Source organism: Quercus suber, unplaced genomic scaffold (genome assembly GCF_002906115.3).
Source record: "Quercus suber isolate HL8 unplaced genomic scaffold, Cork oak 2.0 scaffold_346, whole genome shotgun sequence".
NCBI classification, from domain to species: Eukaryota; Viridiplantae; Streptophyta; class Magnoliopsida; order Fagales; family Fagaceae; genus Quercus; species Quercus suber.
This window is the reverse complement of record NW_027069798.1, coordinates 300,130-317,251: the sequence shown is the minus strand read 5'-3', so window position 1 is coordinate 317,251 and position 17,122 is coordinate 300,130. Positions and strand designations below refer to the sequence as shown.

The window sequence follows — 17,122 nt, the reverse complement described above, 5'->3', positions numbered from 1 at the left end:
GAAATTTTGGACCTCAACAAATACTAAACAAAAAATTTGAATGGAAAGGCTGCTGATGCAAATATCATAGAACTTCAGGGGGGTAAAATCCAAATTCTGAAATTTTAAAATGTAAAATCCAAACATCCCCAATCTTTAAGGGTATAGTTTGCAATTTAGCTAGTTTATTTTTTAATCAAATTGGAAGAAGGGTAAAATCATCATTTTACAATTCCAAGGGCTAAAATTCAACTTATATATGATTTGGTTGTTACTTACAAAATTTGTAATAGCACAGAATATGGGATTGTTATAAGTATTTATTGTCTTTTTTGTAGTATTAGTTTTTCTCATGTACGTCAGGACAGAAACTTTGTAACTCGCAACCTTGTTACACACGTAAGTCATGTAACATATTTTCTTGTCTGAATAAAAGATATCCCACCACATATCTCAACTGTATTTCAAGTCAACTGGCTTCTATTTCTTAATATTAATATGGCGAAAACACTATTTTGGTCCCTACATTTTGGTAGTAGTCAATTTAGTCCTGTTATTTTCAAATTACGGTCAATTTGGTCCCTACTATTAATTTACTAATGGAAAATGCATACGTGGCAAATCGTGTGTACTATTGGTACACTTAAAGCTTACGTGGCATATAAAATAATATTAGAAAGTAATAAATCAGCATTTTTATAATTAATAAAAAGCCATATAGAAAAAACAAAACCTACAATTCTAAACTGATTTTTTAAACAGAAAAAATAAAAAATAAAAATAAATTATGATTTTCTTTCATTTTCTTGCAATCCAAACACACAAACATCGAAGATTTGCAAAAGACCCAAAAAGTGAAAGTGAATCAAAAATTTTCCCAACATGATTTGTTTTGATTTGGAGATTAATCGATCTTGATCTTGCTTGGAGGCTTTCAAAATGGGTTTATTAAGTGTTAATCTTTGTTGTTGTTTAGTCTCCTTCTTCATTCTCTTTTTTTTTTTACCATTAGTTAGAGATTTCTCCCCTTCCCATTTCCAGCAACTTAAAAAAAAAATTCAATTAAAAGACCTGCCACCACAAAGGCCACCTCATTTCCAAACCCATGTTGAAAGTTAAATTGAAACCCCATTCCAGAAATACAAAGTCACAAACAATCTCAACAGTGCACACATCAAAAGAAAATCAAAAGAGAAAGAATCGAGCTCAGGAGAGAGAAACCCCTGTGAGGGGAGAAAGAGTGAGCACTAGCCATTCGTTTGTTGCTCGCAGTGGTCGCTAATGACAACCATGGGGTTTGGCTGTGTAAAGCTTGGCCATGGCTTGGGTTCCACGAAATCTGCTGCAAACTTCATCTCCTCCTCATATTTGAAAGTAAAGAACCCATATCCATTTGCATCCAAACGTTTCAGTGATGTATAAGTATGTCAAAGTTTAAATTGGTTTAATTCTCTCTGTTCAGTTGTTGGTAATCCAAATCCTTTGCATTTCTTTAGATTCAAACACAGACAAAGTTTGCCGGGTCTTTCTCAGATCTTGATGTGTTTAATATTGAGTTTTTATTTTATTTTATTTTATTTTAAATTCATTTTTAATTTTTCCATTAAAAAATCAGTTTAGAATTGTAGGTTTGTTTTTTCTATATGACTTTTTATTAATTATAAAAATGCTGATTTATTACTTTCTAATATTATTTTATATGCCACGTAAGTTTTAAGTGTACCAACTGTGACTCAAAAATGTAGGGACCAAAATGATGTTTTTACCTACTAATATTTATAGCTTCCTTCTCTAAGGCTCCATTTGGGAGTTCATAAGGGAATGAAATGAAATGATCATAAGGAAATAGAAAGGAAATGAATGAAATAGAATGTATTTAAGTAAGACTCCATTTAGGAGTTTATAAGGGAATATAATAGAATGAAATTGAATGATCATATGGGAATGTAAATGGAAATGAATGGAATGTATTTAAGTAAGGGAAAATAATGGAATTAAATAACCTTAATTGAATGTTTTAAAATAAAAGGAATGGAAAATAATGAAAATGAATGAAATGTAAATAATCTTATTTAGAAGCAACATGAAGGGAATGGAATAGAATCATTTTATGACAATATTACTATTAGACATCTATTTTAAAATAAAGAGTTGAATATATATGGGTATTTTGGGAGTTTTAATAAAAAAATCATTAAATCTAATTTTGTTCCCTCACATTCCTCCTAATTTCGAGGGGAGTGAAAATTTGATATTTTAAGATAATAGAGAAGAATGAGTGTTCCCTTTTACCCATTCTGTTTCCTCTCATTTAAATTCTTAAACAAGGGAATGAGCTTTCTATTCTCCCCATTAAAACTTCCAAATAAGGGAATAGAAGAATATTTTAAAATGATTCTTTTTATTCATTTCCATTCCATTCCATTCCATTTTCTCCTCCCAAACGAGGCCTAAAGGAAATGAATGGAATGAAATGTAATGGAATTAAGTAACCTTGATTGAATGTTTTAAAATAAAGGAATGAAAATGAATGAAAATAAATGGAATGTAAGTAATATTATTTGGGAGCAACATGAAGGGAATGAAATGAAATCATTTTATGACAATATTACTCTTAGACCCCTATTTTAAAATAAATTGTTGAATATATAAGGGTATTTTGGAAGTTTTAATAAAAAAATCATTAAATCTAATTTCATTTCCTTTTATTCCTCATAATTTATGGGGGAATAAAAATTTGAAGTTTTAAGGGAATAAAGAGGAATGAGTGTTCCTTCATACCCATTTCATTCCCTTCTACTTAAACTCCCAAACAAGATAATGAGTTTTTCATTCTCTCTATTAAAACTTTCAAACAAGGGAACTAAAGAATATTTTAAAATCATTCTTTTCATTCATTTCCATTTCATTCCATTATATTCCATTATCTCCTCCCAAATGAAGTTTTAAACTCTCAAACAAGGGAATAGACTTTCCACTCCCTTCATTAAAATTTACAAATAATGGAATAAAAGAATAATAGAAGAATATTCTAAAATTATTCTTTTCATTCATTTCCATTCCATTTTATTCTTTCATCTCAAACGAAGCTTTAAAAAAAAAAAAAAAAAACCCAATAATATGAGGGGCTTTAGTTGCGGTGAAAATAAAAGTTTTTATTTTCCCTCATAATAGAATAAATAATTTAAACTAGTATTTATATTTTTCTTAAAATCACTTCATCCAATTCTATGCTAAGTAGAGATTTTGAAATTCTTCAAGAAACAATACAATTAATATAATTTTATTAAATTAAAAAAAAAATAACAACAACAACTGAACTACAAAAGGTACAACTTTAAAATATTTGTTTTTATTTACAATTTTTTTCCCATCCTATTTCCTTTTTCCTTGTTGTTGATTATTTTATATTTTTCTTATAATAGCAATAAATGATTTCGACTTAACAAACTGATAGGTGTTCGCCGCTACAACCAGAAGTAATCCACTTTCTCTGCTATTTGTGCCCCATAGTTCAGTTCAAGTGCTCCACTCTGTGTGCGCGTGTGAAAATGGCACTTTCTTCAACGCTTTCCCGCCTAAACCTCGTTCCCAGACCTTGGCTTCCCTACACAGTAACCACTCTCAGAGCTCTAAAACTAAAACCCCATAAACCCCAACTCCTCCGACCCATGTGGGCACCTCTCACTCTCTATTCCTTCTCAGTCTCAGCCCATATTCATAGACCCCAGGATGACAATTTAGTCGTTCTGGGCATCGAAACCAGCTGCGACGACACTGCGGCCGCCGTTGTATGTCACCCAAATTTCGTTTCTTTTACTTTGGCTCTCTGATGGGTGTTTCACTGTTTCTGATTTTGTGCTGTCTTTAATGGGTTTTGGTTGTTTTTTGTGTGTTTCTGTGTTTTTTGGTGGTGGGGTTTTAGGTGAGGAGCAGTGGTGAGATTCTCAGTCAAGTTGTGTCTTCTCAGGTATATTACTTTTGATGTCTTCTGGATTTAGTTTGATAATTTCTGCTGTAAAAACTTTTTTTTTTGTTCATTGTAGAGAATAGCATTTATGATTTTGATTTTGCAGTCAATCGTATTTTGGTACTTTTAAGGTTTTAAAAAAAAAAATTAATTGTTCTTTCACTACCTCATTTGAATGGCTCAAATTCTGAATTTAAGTTGAATATGTTACATTAAATTATTCCAATAGCTAGACTGCTTATTCATAAGATGACGAGGGAAAATTTTTTCTTTTTATTTTTTTAATTGAAGTTCTTGTAGGGAGAGCTTCTAAGTTAAACCATCAATATAAAAGGAAGCTGAATAATTTATAGGCCAAGGCTGTGAACGCAGCAGCGGTCAACTTAACTCCCATAAGGCCTACAAAGAATGTGTTTAACAATCATCAATAGACTAATCGAGGTTGGCCACATATTTTTCTCTGCATTCTATCCTAATTCAATACTCTCTCTTACCTCCTTAATTACCATGTCATTTTTGTTACTGCTCATACCAATGTTATTTTAGGTATTTTCTTTAGTTCCTTCAACTTGAATCAAGTGAGTCACTCATTCTCACAAGTGTATTAATCTCCCTCGTTTTCACTTGATCAAACCATGTTAAACAACTCTCTCTAATCTTGTTATCATTAAGAGTCACCCCTATCTTTAAACAAACTTCCGCATTTCGCAAAATCCTATAATTCCTTGTATTTCTAATTATCTACCTTAATATTTTTATTTCAACTAAGTTCATTCCATACACATTGTTTCTTAATAACCTAATATTTAGTATTGTAAAGCATAGAGCAATTGAATTTTTTTTCCTGTTTTAACAGAGTAGGTATTCTATAATTGCACAATAACATTGTGTGCTTCTCCACTTTATCCATCATGCTTTTGTCTTTTGATACACACCATCTTCATTTGCTTCATCCTTTTAAATGATTGACCCAAGATCTCGACAGCACTCACCCTTGGGCATTTCATGGTTATCAAGTTTTACAACTTGTTAACTTTTGTCCTACTTTTTCACTAAACTTACACTACATGTATTTTTGAAAATGGAATTTAAGAAGGTTGATAAAGATCCCTATAGTTTCTTCAATTGTAAGAATATTGTTATATAAATCTGCTACATGATATATAATTATGTAATAAATGGAAGTTATCTCTCTCTCTTAAAATTCTCTTTGTTTTAAAAGTTTTTTTTTTTTTTTAAAAAATTAAAGAAAACTTAAAGTTTACTTTTCATGAAGTATAGAAATTGACTAATATCCTGTATGCTGCTAAAACATCCTAAAATATGAAGAAATGGGCAGACCGGAGAGCTTCTTCAGAGTTGCTATACAATAGACTACTCACAGGACACAAGTTTTCTGTTGAAGTGGTTTTTGCCCATTCACTATGATTTCTAATGTTTTCTGGTTGATATGCATGATAAATTTATGTTCTACTTGTATGGTTTGCCATTGTCTAATTTTAACTCTTAATTGATCAAGGCAGACCTGCTTGTTCGATATGGAGGTGTCGCTCCTAAAATGGCAGAAGAAGCACACTCGCAAGTGATTGATCAGGTGTCTTATCTGCATAACAAGTTTCCCTAGTAGTCTACATCTCTTTTCATGCTAGATGCTGATATTTTTGTTCACGTCACACTTATGTTTATTTTGCAAAACCCGCTTTGACAGTGACGGAGACAACATATGCTACCCTAAAATCATGACACTCACCTTTGAAGTTTTGCAGGAAGAAAGAAATTCAGATGCTTGGAGCCTAGTCTATTAGGCTTATCATCATTATAAAAGTTTCAATGCTGACGTGGGCCTAAATTTGTGCTTATTGATTTCAGGTTGTGCAAGAAGCACTTAATCAAGCTAATTTAAGTGAGACAGATCTATCAGCAGTAGCTGTTACTATTGGTCCCGGTTTAAGCCTTTGTCTTCTTGGAGCCTAGTCTATTAGGCTTATCATCATTATAAAAGTTTCAATGCTGACGTGGGCCTAAATTTGTGCTTATTGATTTCAGGTTGTGCAAGAAGCACTTAATCAAGCTAATTTAAGTGAGACAGATCTATCAGCAGTAGCTGTTACTATTGGTCCCGGTTTAAGCCTTTGTCTTCGTGGTAATTTGAGTGATATCTCTCTTTGTTGTGGTATCTCCTCCAAAATTATCTATTGCTTTTGATGCCAAATAGTTGGGTATTGGCACTGCTATCCAATTTAGAGGTGGGAAATGTCCTTGCAAGTTGTAATGATTGCTAGATAGTATGTAGATAGTAATTTCAATGGAAAAAGGATGAATGAATACTACAAACATGCATCGGTCATTGTTACTTTTGTTATCCTACATGTGTGCGTTTGGCAAAGGATTTATTTATTTTTAGCTTATTTGCTTTATGTACAGATTTTTAAAACCTCAGTTTTTCTAGGTACAACTATACTTTAACCCCACTTTCAGAAAATAGGCTTTCAGCAAAAAGCTGCATCCAAATGGATACTAACTGTAGAACATTGTTAGGAGGCTGTTAAATACAGTCAGAATAATTTGTCAGTCCAATTTAAAGGCTGGTTTGTCCAGTTTGTCATTTCAAATTATCAATTTATCAGTTTGTCAATTTATTAGTCAAAATTGTAAATAAATGGAAATTCTCGATTAGAAGGGAAAGAAAGTGCTACTCATATGATTCATGTTGGTTTGGTAGGTTGTAGGCCCCTGTTTAAAGTACAAGTTTTTGTTGGAAAGAATGTTACAGTACTTGCTCAGGATTAATTGCAGGGAACTTTCCAAAAAATTAGAAATTACTGCAGAATTATGAATCTTGCATCCATGAAGGATTCTTCCTTCCCCAATTATTTCAGGTGGATTTTTTGTTTGCTTAGAATTATTTCTTCATGCAGTTGGGGTGCAGAAAGCGAGGAAAACTGCTGGTAGCTTTAATCTACCAATAATTGGAGTACATCACATGGAGGCTCATGCTCTAGTGGCCAGGTAGAATGGTAAAATCTAGACAATGCAGAATAGGTTGCAATTGAAATAAATTGGCATACACATAATACGTTTAAAACACAAATTGAGTGTTATGTATTTTTGTGCTCTTAAAAAATTGAAGAAAAAATGCTCCCTAGCATGAGCATAAACTGCTTAGCCTGTCAGGGATGAATACCCCTAGATTACCTGGCTAGTGGGTGTGGTTAGGTGCTCGTAGGTTTTACTATCTAGAGGCGAGTCCAAAGGGCTCTTTTGTACAAAGGTTCCCTACGTTATCCAAAATAATAATAAAGAAAAAAAAGACTGTTGTGCATGTGCCTTTAGTTGCATTCAAAATTGTAAGCTAAGGTGCTTTTCTGCATCTGAAATATGTCTTTTCTGTTCTAGGTTAGTGGAAAGAGAGCTGCAATTTCCTTTCATGGCCTTGCTTATTTCAGGTCAGAATCTCTACTGCTTTCTTTCTTTAGGTTTATATTAATGACTTTCTTATATGTCTAAATTCTAGGTTGTTTCTCGTTTGATATTGTTTAAATGCTCGTTCTTATCAAATCAGCCCAATTTCATGCCGTAGAAAGCATTGAATTGTGAGCACACTTCACCATGCTAGACATCATATATAAGTCCTATTTCTTCCAGATCACAAGTCAAACTGTAGTGCATCAAAAAGGATTACAAACAGTTTAGATGAATGGGCAATTTCCTAGAAACCAGAAAGAAGGGAAAACCTGTCATTCTAGCTGCCTCCATTCCTAAAAAAAGGGGAACACTCACTAAAGATGAAATCTATTACAATAAATAAATAAACTAATTAGTTGGGGCACTGATGTGATGATAATTCATTGTGTAAGTGTTGACTTGCTTTTTGTCCTTGTTGGCTCCCTTATTTCTCTGTGGTACGTTGTGTCAAAAATCGTGCTTATTACTTATAAGTACGTTTGTTTACAAGATGATGAATTGTTCAATCATTCCTTCACTGCATTTAAATAATAAGTTTTGGCATCTTACTACGATTTCAAAACTCCCAGTCATTCATTACCATGGACTGTATTATAAGTTTGCTTCTTCTATTTCGTTTGGTTATAATGGCCTTGAGCATTAATGCATTATCTATTTATCTAATTGTTGTATGCACTTCTTTTTTTCCTTTTTCTTTTTTTAGGAGGACACAATCTACTTATTCTTGCTCAAGGCCTTGGCCAATACATACAACTTGGGACCTCAATAGATGATGCAATTGGTGAGGCATATGACAAGACAGCAAAGTGGCTTGGTCTTGATATGAGGAGGAGTGGTGGGCCAGCTATAGAGGAGCTTGCTCGAGAGGGTGATGCAGAATCAATCAAGTTCTCTGTAAGTTATTTTCTGGGACTTCTTAACCTCATTCTGGTAATTTTTGGCTGGATGTGTATCCTAAGTTTTTGCACTGCATTAATTTTTAGATTCCAATGAAACAACATAAAGATTGCAACTTCTCATATGCTGGTCTGAAGACTCAAGTGAGGCTGGCAATTGAATCCAGAAATATGTATGTAGCAAATGTCAAAATATGTATTTCTACCTGGTGAATTCAATTCAATTTACATTCTTTGATGAATTCTACATGACTCTTCCTCTTGAACTGTAAAGAGTACTATAATTTTGGGTAACATGATTCTGGCTATTTACAGGTGGTCATATTTAGGATTAGGATAGAAGACAAAGATAGTAAGATTAAGCATTGAAGCATAAAAATCTTGAATACTTCCCATGTACTTGGGAAGCACCCCTTTGCACTTTTTGAATGAATCGTTGCATGTCAAAAAGAATTGAAGCAAAAAAAAGAACAAAGATAGTTACATTTTTGTAGGATGCGTAGTAGCCCTAAGTCCATAGATCTGGTTCAGGATGCAGAATTTGAGCTGCAGGGTGAGAGAGAGAGATGGCTATTGCCGTCAAGAGCAAATTAAGTGCCTCTATTGAACTCTGTCTTTGCTTTTGGTCTTTGGATTTAAATATTTCTTTTTGATTGGTAAATTATGTACCCAACAGGTTTTGAACCCATGAACTTACCCTCTACCCTTTCTTCTGGGAGGAGGAATTGTCATTTGAGTCAAAGGTAGTATGAGTTTTAAAAGTAGAATCCCAGGAAGAACTGAGGAGCTAGCACGGAAGTGAATTAAAATGCATTGTCTATATGCTTTCTGCACCTAATAGTGTATTTGCAGCAATTGTTGCATCTTTATTGCAATATACATATTTGATTGTTTTGGATGTCATACGGATAAGTTTACTAAATCAGTTATGCACAATCTGTATACAAACAAATATAGTCTACAACCAACAAGGCATGAAGTCTCTAATACAAATAAATTATTACCAAAGTAATATAAATATTGGTAAAATGACTGGCCTAAGTTCACATTCTGTTCAGTGTTATATTTGGTTAGTTTATTCATGTCAGCTCAGTTCTTTTATCAGTGATTTTGATTAGTATAATTCCTGAGCTACAGATATATTGAAGTTGCTACTTAAAAAAATAAGTTTGGTTACCGTGAAGTAACAAACTATGAAAGCAGCATGCAATTTAAATTTTAATATTCTTTCCCTTTCAATCTACTATCCACTTTTTGATGTGTGTACGGGCTATGTGCAGTAATGCTGAAATTCCCATTTCTTGTGCAAGTAGTCAAGATAGGCGTTCTCGAGCTGATATTGCTGCTTCTTTTCAGGTTAATTTATTTATATTATACTTAATTTGGTGAATAAAGCATTCCTGAGGCCTTCAATAAATTTTTTCTATATTTTTATTGCTCCTCCTGATATTGTTTCCATCCAGCGAGTTGCAGTATTACATCTAGAGGAAAGGTGTCAACGAGCAATTGAATGGGCATTGAAGATTGAACCTTCTATAAAACATTTGGTGATTTGAGCTGCATTTTTTTCAAACCAATGCTGCCTCTTTCTGTTAATTATCCATACATATAGAGGATCACAACATTCATCTTATAATCTGCGGCCTGCAGGTAGTCTCTGGAGGTGTTGCATCAAATCAGTACGTTAGGGCTCGCCTTGATCAGGTTGTGAAGAAAAACAGTTTGCAACTTGTGTGCCCTCCCCCCAGTCTTTGCACGGACAATGGTAAGTCATATTTCTGTAGTTGCTTGCCTTGTGGATGAGGTTATTCACCTGTAGTAAAACAGGGACCTTAGGATGTTAACCTAGAGTAGCTGACAACACTGGAATCTGCAAAACCGAAAGCAAATTTAGCAGGAATTAGCTACTTGTCTGTTTTCTTAATCATAGAGAAGGTATTTTATTTCTGTTTGTGATGGGTTCACAATCTTCCTATTGGTCCTCAATCCCCTCATTATATCCGAAAAAATTCTTGCTGCCCACTGTTTTGTTGAAGAGATGAAGCAACATAATGTTCCATTACTATCCAGATGTTTATTATATTCCAATCCAATTCTTTAGCAGTGAAAAGATAAGTATATTACTTTCCATGCAGTACTAAACAGGTTTTAAAGTTATATATAAGGGAGAGTTCCTACATGTGCAAAGTTATGATTAATGTTGCTTGTCAGACAGTCTGGAATACCGAATACCTGTCATTCAAGATTAATGCTTTATTTTCATTTGACTAGGTGTAATGGTGGCTTGGACTGGCATTGAACACTTTCGCATGGGCAGATTTGATCCTCCACCGCCTGCAGTTGAATCTGAAGATTTTGTGGTTGGCTTCAAACTCTTAAACACCAATAACTGTCTTCCATTTGTCTTATTTTGCCCATCATTTATCACTGTCTACACAGCACTTTACATGCTCCCCTTCCACCAAACACCCCCCCCCCTCCCTTCTAAAAAAAGGGAAGAATGAACAGTGGTGGCCTGGAGGGAAAAAAGAGGGCAAAGCCTTCTTTGGTACATGAGATTTATTTTTTTGGATATGAAAAGTTTATTGTCATTATCATGGTCATTATAATTACAATTAGCAAACTTCTTCACCCCGCTGCACTATTGTCTCCCTTTATGACACCATGAATGTCATAAGAAATTTGAAATGGTATAGTCCATTGTTTTATTGTTTGTCCAACAAAATGATTCATTCTTGCTATGACATAGGTTTTAGGCACGTGGAATTTAGTTACTTCAATTTTAGATATGCAATTGGCTTCTGGATTAACTATGCCATGGAGAGTAAACTAAGTTATAGATGTTGATAGCCTTTTCAGTTGGAATTTTTAATGACTTGTACAAGTTGATAGATGTTAATATTCTTTCAGCAATTAATTTGTATGTGTTTGCTATATGAATCAGTATGATTTGCGGCCAAGGTGGCCTTTGGGTGAGGAATATGCTGAAGGAAGAAGTGAAGCTCGCTCCTTGAGAAAGGCCCGGATCCATCCATCTCTTACATCTATCATTCAAGCATCACTGCAACAGCAACATTAGTGTGCATCTCCATTCTGTTTACACCATTTATACAGCTTGATGAGTGGAACCATGCCCTTGGATTCATGATATTTACATGATCCTAATGGCTGCGGTTACGTTGCTGAACTGAGTTTATGATGGTGAATAGAGATGTTTTGCAACTTGCAATCACGGCATCAATTTGGAAATTGACTATCGATATAAAGCATTTTTATGATGACATTGAGGAGGCAGTTGATTAAGAAAGGCAATTGCAGCATTAGAACTTGAAATTTATAGGAGAGCTTGTAAAATTTTCTACATCTGTTCACTATTGTTGTATTAAAATGTACATATCATTTGTATAGATGGTTCCAACCACAATAATTTATACAATATGTTCCTCATGATATTGCCTCTGATGTATAACTATGCATTTTTGCATGTGGTTCTAAAATGGTGGCTCTGTAAGGCTAAAGCCATTTTTAACCCAAAGATACTAGTTCCAAGAGAAACTTTTGTAGTCTCTTAAAAGGTTCTCTTTAAACAGCCATATATGATATATGACACTCATCTTCATGAACAATTCTAGCTAAAGCTAATTCTCAATTAAACTTTTTTTTTTTTTTTTTTTTGCTGAATTAAACTTCATTTCAGTCATAATGTCAATATTAACATGCATTTCATCATCTTCTCCCAAAGCAAGGGACTTAACTATGGGTACAAGGTAGGTTAACTTACATAAAAGACTAGAAGATCAAGACTTTTTAATGAGGCCAAAGGCTATAACATGTCTTATTTGCACGAAATAATCAAGAAAGGGTTGTTATGTATTAGCTGGTTAGTTAGACAATTTGTTGTAGGCACTTATAACTAAATCTATATAAATACTCGTCCCAAGTGTAAATCATTCTCTTAGATGGTGACTACCTCAAATCATCGTAGATTCATCATCTCAATTTGCCATTCAATGAAAACCTGATATTACGCCCTTTAAGTTGATTGGGGTAATGCAACATTTTGCTCTCCCTTCATTATACTAACTATAAATACCCTCCCAAACCAACCCCCACCCCCCAAAAATAATTGGATATGTTTTTTTTTTTAAGTATATTTTAAGTGGAGGAAGATGGTTTGAATCATGGAGATTTTTGTTGAAAATACTAGGAGATACCACTTATCCTAAACATCATTAACAACACAATAGAATTTGTTAGTTATATAAAATTCTAATAACTTTTGTAAATACCATCAATAATTTTAAGAACTTGGTTTGTTATATATATTCAAATCATCACACTTCTAACTAAATTTTGCATTCTATGATTATATCAATATTAACATGACATTTATTAAAAAAAAAAAAAAACAATCCATGTTATATCAATATTTTTTTTTTAAAGTCACATTTAAAAAAAATTATAATTATAACGGGGCCAAATGAGCTCTTTTTGCAATCCATGTTAATTTTTTGTCGGTCACCTAGCTTTATGTCTTTATTTTGTCAAGTATATAGGCTTTAGGGTCAGCTTTATATAATTTCTCCTTAACAAGTAACCTTTGCCAGTAAATAAAGAATTTTGATATTAGTAAGTTGTAATTAGTTTAACCAATAAAGTCTCCAACAATTAAATAAAAGAACTCAGATTCAATTTTCGCCTATTACAGGAATCAATTGATATTTTACATAAAGAGATGAGTGCCGGCATAGGTAGATATTTTAGACAGAGCCACTCTAGGACGGGCTTCTCTCCCGTTTGTTATTCTCCAGTTCTCTCCCATTCTAATGTGGATGAATGCCACGTGGAAACAAAACAATCCAAAGGCCAAAAAAAAAGCCACGGAATTCTCTTTCTTGTTTCGCCTCTCTCTCCATCACTTCCAACTCTTTTCTCTCTTTGTCCCTCTTTTCAAACGGACCAAACCAAAACATCAGACGCTCAGAGGCATCAAAACAAAAAGAACAAGGAGCAATCATATATTTATTGAAGAAAGTCTGGAATTACTTACATCTCCAACAACAAACAAAATCCAACGGCTGAAAACACTACACACTCACCAATTGCAACTGACGCTGCCGTTCCACTTGACAACTACAGCGACACCCAACAAGTCGGTACTCTCTCTCTCTCTCTCTCTCTCTCTCAAATGTACATAAACGAGGTCATATGATTCTTTTGGGGTTTAATATAATGTTTCTTTTCATTCAATCTTACGTCTGTTGAGATTCTCAAAAAAAAAAAAAAAAAAAAAATCTTATGTCTGTTGATTGCAAAATCAGCTAAACAATATAGTTCAATCTTTTGTTTTTGTCTTTTTTATTGTTAGTTATCCATAGCAATAGAGGAGAGCAATCCTGTTTTCTTCTTCATTGTTTGATTCTTCATAGTTTATTTTTTGTTTTTCTTTACTTTTGCCTGCAAGTTTTAGGAATCAATTTAAGGTAGAGAATCAATCTATTTAGTATAACTCGCTTGTGTCTATGCTTACTATCATATATTTTGTTCACAGTTAGTTCCAAACCCAGAAAAAAAAGGAGGAGAGTAGTTGTAGATTGATGTTTATGGCCAATCTAAAATTTAGTCACTTTTTTAATTATGAACCAATAAATTTAATATGATCATTGATTGGATCATGTCATCTATGTATGATTACCAAGAAATATGATCTGGGACAGTAATTGTAATGGTTTCATTCTAATTTCTGCCTAGTTTTTTTCTTAGGATAAAGCTAATATGTGGGTTTTCCATTTTTTTTTAATATTTTTTATTTATTTTATATGGAGAACAGTTAGCTACAATTAGAGCCAGCAAAAAACTCTTTATACCAACGAAGATAAAAAATTGAACAATAACAGGTAGGAGAACTTTCTGCATAAACAATAGTTTCTATTAGTCCTTTACAAGATGCCCTTCAGAACAGCCCAAATCCGCCTTGTGAGTTCACATCCCGAGGTTTATGAACCGTGTGATGATTCATTTGCACTAGTTGATGCGCTCCTGGCTGATAGGAATCACCTGTTAGAGCATCATCCCACGTTGTGCATGGAAGTGGGTTGTGGCAGTGGTTATATTATTACTTCTCTAGCTCTCATTCTAGGACAGGAGGCTCCTGGGATCCACTATATTGCTACTGATACCAACCCTCATGCTGTGAGGGTGACCAGCGAGACTCTAGAAGCACATGGTGTTCATGCAGAGTTGATAAACACTGACATCGCATTAGGACTGGAGAAGCGTCTGGCGGGATTGGTTGATGTGATGGTTGTGAACCCACCGTATGTGCCAACCCCTGAAGATGAAGTAGGTCGTGAAGGAATTGCCTCATCTTGGGCAGGAGGGGAGAATGGCCGGAGCGTTATTGATAGGATATTGCCAATTGCTGACAATCTATTGTCAGTCAAGGGTTGGTTGTACATGGTCACACTTTCATGTAACAATCCCTCAGAGATATGCCTTCAAATGAGAGAGAGGGGATATGCTTCTAGAATTGTAGTCCAGAGATCAACAGAAGAAGAGAGTCTCCATGTAATCAAGTTCTGGCGGAATCTTGATGCTCAAGAAGATGGAAAGCAAATGGTGACGCCGAATAAGACTGTTCCTGCAAGGGGGGTTATGGAGTCCCTGCTCTCACAGTTTCCTCTATTGTCATCCTGGAGAAGCAACAGCAACCACGGTAGCTAATGAATGGGAAGGTAAAAGAGAGCGTGTATGTGTGGTTGTCTGGATATACTGCTGTTCTATATCTCTATTTTATTTTTATATGATTCATTTGAGAGTTGCCCATTGTCTTTTTCCCTTCCAAGTATACTTTGATTCGAGGTTTGCTTAAAATGTTGACTAGTTTGTTTGTATTTTCGATCAAAGTGAACATGGGCTGAACTGAACCATTGGGAGTCCTGGTCCTATGAATGACTGGTTACTTTGTACCCTGGTTTAGTTTTTAGAATACCATCTGTAAGGCTCTTGTCAATTGATTTCTCAACCATTCATTTACCAACTTCTTTCTCTCTAAACTTCCTTTGTAATTGCGAAAAATGATCCTTTACTGATAGAAGTGTCTAGTCTATTGACTACACAATTTTGCTTTGCCTTCAGTGATTAACTTTCTTCTTTTCTTTTAATGTTGGAAGATTTGTTGTCATTTGTTCCAGTAAGCTCCCTGACTGACTTTAAAGCTTAGGTTTTACTAGATCAATTTAGAATCTGGTAGATCTCAGGCTCTCTAAATTTCTTGTGAAGTAACTGGACTATTATCCAGTCTAGAGGCAAGTTGACATTATATTTGGTCTAATCTGTAGGACATCATATGCTTAAATATTATTAATTGCTTTGTTTTGCTTTTTGTTTCTGTTTCTAACCTTTTTGGGCACCCTTGATGGTATATATTTTTATGATAAAATCTCATTTCATAAACCATGTAATCTAATTTTCAGGTTTTAGGTTTTCAACATCCTATTCCAGGGCTTCCAGTCCTGCCTGTCAACAATTTGAAGAGCTTTATGAATTCATCAGCCTCTGCAGTAGGGGACTGTAGAGCTTCTTTTATCTAAAACCTTCGGACCCCAGTTTCCAAAAAAACCGATGCAACAGTTTGTTTCAAGTTCCAACTGGTTGTGAAAATAAGCATGTTGGGCTTATTTTTTCAGCATAATGGTTTCTCCCAAGTTCCTTAATTGCACTTTAGGCTTTGAATTTCCAGTTCCGTAAACCATTAGATTTCCTAATTTTGAGCTTAATGATCTTTATGATTTAACAATCCTTTGTTCACATAGCATACCCAGTACAGAATTTCTTTAAGATGTTATTATATATGTTAAGGATTTCTCATCATAAAATCTTTTTTATGTGATGTTGATTTAATAAAAGCAAACTGCAGACTTCAGTTCACTCTACCCTCAAAGTGGAACAGTGGTCACTCACTGATAGCTAACAATTATTGCTTATCAAATGTCTTTTACATCTAGGTATTTACATATCCTGAAGAACTAAGAAGACAAAATATGAAGCCGGCAATACAAAACGTGATGAACTGCAAATGTTTTTGCTGAAATATGTTAATGTGTTTTTATTTTTTATTTTTGTTTGGACCATAGCATACTTCACCGCACTGATCTGCAGTTCAACGGTCCATATTCCACTCCCTAGCCGAAATTAGAACTGAATCCAAAGCCAACTGAGCTTGAATGTGGAGTTTAGCCTTTGTCAACATACTGATTGTGATGAGAATGTAACTAATGAAACAAACATCATAACGTTGTATTCTTCAGATTTCAAGAATCTAATATTACAAGAATCTAACATTACAATGTAATGTAACATTATGGCTGGGAATCAAACGTGCCTAAGTTCGATTGTAAATTTTTTTCTATAATGTACTATTTTGTTGTGGTGAGCAGCGCATTCAACTTGCTCAAGTGCTAGAACAATGACAATCAAGTCTTATTAGAGCTTCCACATTCGGATCCTATATCCCATCTTATTTTATCATCTTAAAAATCTACTTTATGAATTATACTATACTATTTACAATATACTCAACATCCCAAAATTTTATTTTCCTCTTCTACTCATTAAAATAATATATTTACGTAATAAAATATATTTTTTGTTTTTTCTCAATTTTCTCTCCCACGGCGTCCCTTCCAGAATCCTCTGTTTCTTTACTTTTCACCTTCTTCCAGCCTCCTTCTCCAAATCCATCATCCATATCAACCCAACTCCTCCACACAACTCCTCTATCATCCATATCAACAACCCAGATCGGCGAAAT

At 34.1% G+C, this 17,122-nt stretch overlaps 2 protein-coding genes across 5 annotated transcripts; both read left to right on the top strand.

Moving 5' to 3' along the window:
- The first annotated feature begins 3,465 nt into the window (after nucleotides 1-3,465).
- LOC111988553 (probable tRNA N6-adenosine threonylcarbamoyltransferase, mitochondrial) lies at nucleotides 3,466-11,947 on the top strand. Its single transcript, XM_065759930.1, has 13 exons — nucleotides 3,466-3,770; nucleotides 3,905-3,949; nucleotides 5,469-5,543; nucleotides 5,996-6,092; nucleotides 6,868-6,958; nucleotides 7,346-7,395; nucleotides 8,118-8,308; nucleotides 8,398-8,483; nucleotides 9,591-9,666; nucleotides 9,774-9,857; nucleotides 9,961-10,075; nucleotides 10,582-10,670; nucleotides 11,255-11,947. Exons 1-13 carry the CDS (start codon nucleotides 3,531-3,533, stop codon nucleotides 11,387-11,389), a joined length of 1,374 nt encoding a protein of 457 aa, XP_065616002.1. The 5' UTR covers nucleotides 3,466-3,530; the 3' UTR covers nucleotides 11,390-11,947.
- Nucleotides 11,948-13,234: 1,287 nt separating this feature from the next.
- LOC111988037 (uncharacterized) lies at nucleotides 13,235-16,239 on the top strand. Of its 4 annotated transcripts, none has more exons than XM_024019815.2 (3): nucleotides 13,235-13,462; nucleotides 14,208-15,044; nucleotides 15,786-16,239. In XM_024019815.2, the coding sequence occupies exon 2, from the start codon at nucleotides 14,257-14,259 to the stop codon at nucleotides 15,031-15,033; it is 777 nt and encodes a 258-aa protein (XP_023875583.2). In that variant the 5' UTR covers nucleotides 13,235-13,462; nucleotides 14,208-14,256; the 3' UTR covers nucleotides 15,034-15,044; nucleotides 15,786-16,239. The 4 variants fall into 4 exon arrangements, with proteins under 4 accessions (XP_023875583.2, XP_023875589.2, XP_023875571.2 ...); XM_024019821.2 differs by having other exon boundaries at nucleotides 13,235-13,466; XM_024019803.2 differs by having other exon boundaries at nucleotides 13,236-13,462; nucleotides 14,141-15,044.
- Nucleotides 16,240-17,122: the final 883 nt, after the last annotated feature.

Bases quoted from the DNA above. Each gene is read 5' to 3' on its own strand.
- LOC111988553 (XM_065759930.1), top strand. From the start codon at position 3,531: ATGGCACTTTCTTCAACGCTTTCCCGCCTAAACCTCGTTCCCAGACCT. The intron at 3,771-3,904 runs GTATGTCACCCA...GTGGGGTTTTAG, and splicing joins ACGACACTGCGGCCGCCGTT to GTGAGGAGCAGTGGTGAGAT. The intron at 8,484-9,590 runs GTATGTAGCAAA...GGCTATGTGCAG, and splicing joins GCAATTGAATCCAGAAATAT to TAATGCTGAAATTCCCATTT.
- LOC111988037 (XM_024019815.2), top strand. From the start codon at position 14,257: ATGCCCTTCAGAACAGCCCAAATCCGCCTTGTGAGTTCACATCCCGAG.